Consider the following 3552-nt stretch of genomic DNA (forward strand, 5'->3'; position numbering starts at 1 on the left):
GAAAAAATATAATGTAGAATCTGTAACTTTGAAGAATTTGATCATCTGTGTTCTTTTCTATTTGTTTACTCTGGGTATCAAATAGCTTTGATATCTATATTCTTTTGGATGAAATTTTAAATAATTTAACAGTTCTTTTAAAATGCCAATATTTATAATGAACCTGAAATTACATTAGCAGCTATTTAAATTTTGGTTAACAAAATTTTTAGATATCACCTCAAACTGTGCAAGAAGATTCATGATTTTTAAAAATTCCTTTAAATGTTAAATATGCAAAAATACTTGAAGACCACTCTTGACATGATGTATGACTCTCTGACCAGGGATAAAATAAGCCAGTGCACAGTGTCAATCTTTATTATTAAATATAATCAATGTGGAATTTATTTCTCATATTTCGAATTAAATCTAAAATCTTCCAGCACCCTAATATTTTATCCAGAACCTCCCAGAAGTTCTAATGCTTTGTGGCCCCCTTTGTAGACCACTGTCCCCAAAGATCCATGTGGTCTGGAGTAGAGAAAGCACTATGAGGTCTCTGATCAATTTTGGAAAAATGTAAGCCACTTTCTTTTCTTCTTCCCACAGCAAACCCATGGCAAACCTCATTAAAAAATGAGAAAAAAAGAGGTGGTGTCTGAAATTTTAGACAAAGAAGCAGGGTTTATCAGACCAACTCCATAAAGCATAAAATCACACTGGCCTCCAGGGTCTCGTTCTCTTAGACAATGGTGCTGGCATCAGTGGACATTTTTCAGTGTTTTGGGTTCGAGGTCCTATCAAGGCTTCACAGTAATGTAACCCCACTCTCTCTGTTAAACACGTTTTGTACATAAGACGAATCCTTCACTTACCTGATTGACAGTCTCTGGTCGAAGCAAATCATTATCTGTGTTCCCCGAAAGACAAACAAATGGTGAAACAGCTGCTCTTCCTTCCTTGCAGCTCATCAAGTGAGACACGAGCTGGGAGTCTTCACATTCTTTACCTGTGAATTCTGACCATTTGGGACGAGGTCACGTTAGGTTTTAAAAATCAGCCCAGAAAACCCTGTTAAACTCACTGTAGGTCAGGCCACAGTAGGTGACATTCATCTCATCAGAACGAAAACGGATTGAGATATGGTGCGTAAAGTCATTAACGCAGCTTGGCACAGAGTAATCATTCAATCCATGTTGACTATTAACTTATTATCATTACTCTTCTTTTATCACCTGTTATTTTTGCCTATGAACTCAGATATAACCTCAGAAACCTCCTAGACATAATCTTCAGGCAGCTCCTACCAGTGGATTTGGAGCTGGCATAAGAGATAAAACACAGGTTCCGTCCAGCGAGTACCATCTTGCTGGACTTTGAAGGCACCAAGTCATGCACTCAGGCCTGGCTCCTTTTTCCCATCATGACACAATCACACACTCCCATCATCTTTTCTCTGCAGTACTTTCCTTGCTTTCACCATTATTGTCTGCATTTGCTCATGCTGTGTCCTACATCAACAAATCTTGAGTAACTACAATGCTTACCTCCCTGTCTTTTACTCCAACTAAGACTATATTAGGAGACAGGGGAATATGGGAATCATTTTATGGCTCCACTCTTTACTCTTAATCTAGCTTGTTCTTCCCATTTATTCTCCCCTAGAAGTTTCCTGCTATAAAATTGAAATTTGGAAGCTTAGTTACTTTGCAATACCAGTCACTCCTCAACCAAGAACAAATAATTGAAGCAAACAATGATATCTGCAATGTCCACTAGAACTTTCCATAATGATAGAAACATTCTACCTCTACTATGTCCAAGTAGAAGCTACTAGCACTGGAAAGTTAAAGTGACTAAAGCTAAAGTGACTAAAGAATTAACTTTTCAATTGTTTTATTTTTAACCAACCTAATTTAAATAGTAACATGTAGCTAGCTGGTGGCTACCATATTGGGTAGAATAGAAACTTACATGATGTTGACTATGTGCCATGCACTGTTTTAAGAACCTTGTAAACATTAATATACCTAATCCTCTAAAATTCTGTAAGCTAGGTAATACTTTTAGTCATTTCATTTTACAGATTAAAAAATTGAGACACAGAAAGATAAAGTAACTGGCATGAGACCTCTTGGTTAATAAGTAGCAGAGCCAGAATTTAGACCTTGGCACTCTGCTTCCAGAGTTCACATTTGTAACCACTATGCTACTACCTCTCAGGGGAAAAAAATGCCAGAAATTGTGCCATTTTCTTTTTCATGTCATATTTTCTGACCCAGTTTTCCAACCTGAACAGATAGGCAACCTTCCATCAAAATGGTTCATGAATGACTCTTATTTTTTTCCTCCATTGCCCAATAAATACTTGATAAAGTTTTTCCTTTACTTGGAAAACAGAGCCATTGCCACACCCTACAATGGGCTACATTGTTTTCTGGGGATAAAACACTCGGGTTAGCACAGCTGCCCTGTAATAAGCTCCTTTACCAGCTTTGAAGCATCCAATATCCAAACATTTTCTTAGCCAAGATTGCTTACTCTTTAAATTGTTCCAGAAAGGAACTAAATTTTGCTTACTGATTCTTGACAAAGGTAGTTGACACTCATTTTTCATGTTCACCGACTTGGAAGCAATCAGTAGGAAGGAGGCAAAATCCTTGATTACTGCCAGGTTATACTCATGTAAAGCAGCTTTGAAATCCTCCGGGAGTTCGGCAAGGATCACCTACGGGCGAAACACATTTCAGAGAGATGTCTTTACTTTCATTTAAAAAATTAAACTGGTTGGTGATAGATTGCAGCATAGTTCTGTAGATTGATGTTCATTCATCAAAGCCCTTGATTACTTTATTCACTTATGAGATTAAGGTAAAATTTCCTTTTGATTTCAACCAACATTTATAAATGTAAATATCTTTCCTAAAAAAAGTTGTTTTGACTCCACTTAGCCAAAACCACCAATTTAACAGAAACATGTCCTACACTGATCTTAAACTTAGGTATGGTTCAGAGACTTGAGGGACATATTTAGAGAACAAGTAACAAGTCAGTGTAGCAATAGTAGTGGCAGTTCTTTATTGAGTTCAGATTATGTGCCAACACTGTGCTGTGCTGCCCCAAGCACTTGTTGTTTGTTAGCTCAATTAATCCTGAGAATTACCCTATGCAGTAAACATTTTCATCTCCATTTTGTACATGAGGGAGCTAAGCCTCAGAGGTAAACTTGCTCCAAATCCAACAGGTAGTAGATAGAGAAACAGCTGGTATTGTAAGCTAACTCAGCTTCCAAATTTCATGTTTAAAAACAAATTGTTTCAGAATTTGGACTAGAAGTTTCTTTAGCGTGGGTTGGAAATAGCTATGACATTAGAAATGTTCTTGGTTTTCTTCTATTATAATTATGGGTTTTATTATTTATTGATATTTTCCTTATTTTATTCATACCCTGTACTTTTCCAATAATTGAGGTATTTTATAAGGGTGAAGATAATACACTATAATCATATAAATCAAAATTTGGTAAAAAGGAAAGAAAAGTAAGAAAGAGAGGCTAAAATGGGGCACAAA

General features: G+C 36.4%; 1 protein-coding gene across 1 annotated transcript in view; it reads right to left on the reverse strand.

The window, feature by feature from the left end:
- Positions 1 to 3552, reverse strand: part of DDX60L (DEAD (Asp-Glu-Ala-Asp) box polypeptide 60-like) — a 143983-nt gene that overhangs the window by 26949 nt on the left and 113482 nt on the right. The window contains exons 34-35 of the mRNA XM_011967792.1: positions 2563 to 2710; positions 858 to 1000 (exon numbers count right to left, since the gene is read on the reverse strand). Of these exons, the coding sequence (XP_011823182.1) occupies positions 858 to 1000; positions 2563 to 2710 (291 nt within the window). The remainder of the gene's footprint in view (positions 1 to 857; positions 1001 to 2562; positions 2711 to 3552) is intronic.

The sequence above is a fragment of the Mandrillus leucophaeus genome, unplaced genomic scaffold (genome assembly GCF_000951045.1).
Source record: "Mandrillus leucophaeus isolate KB7577 unplaced genomic scaffold, Mleu.le_1.0 Scaffold81, whole genome shotgun sequence".
In the NCBI taxonomy this organism is placed as follows: Eukaryota; Metazoa; Chordata; class Mammalia; order Primates; family Cercopithecidae; genus Mandrillus; species Mandrillus leucophaeus.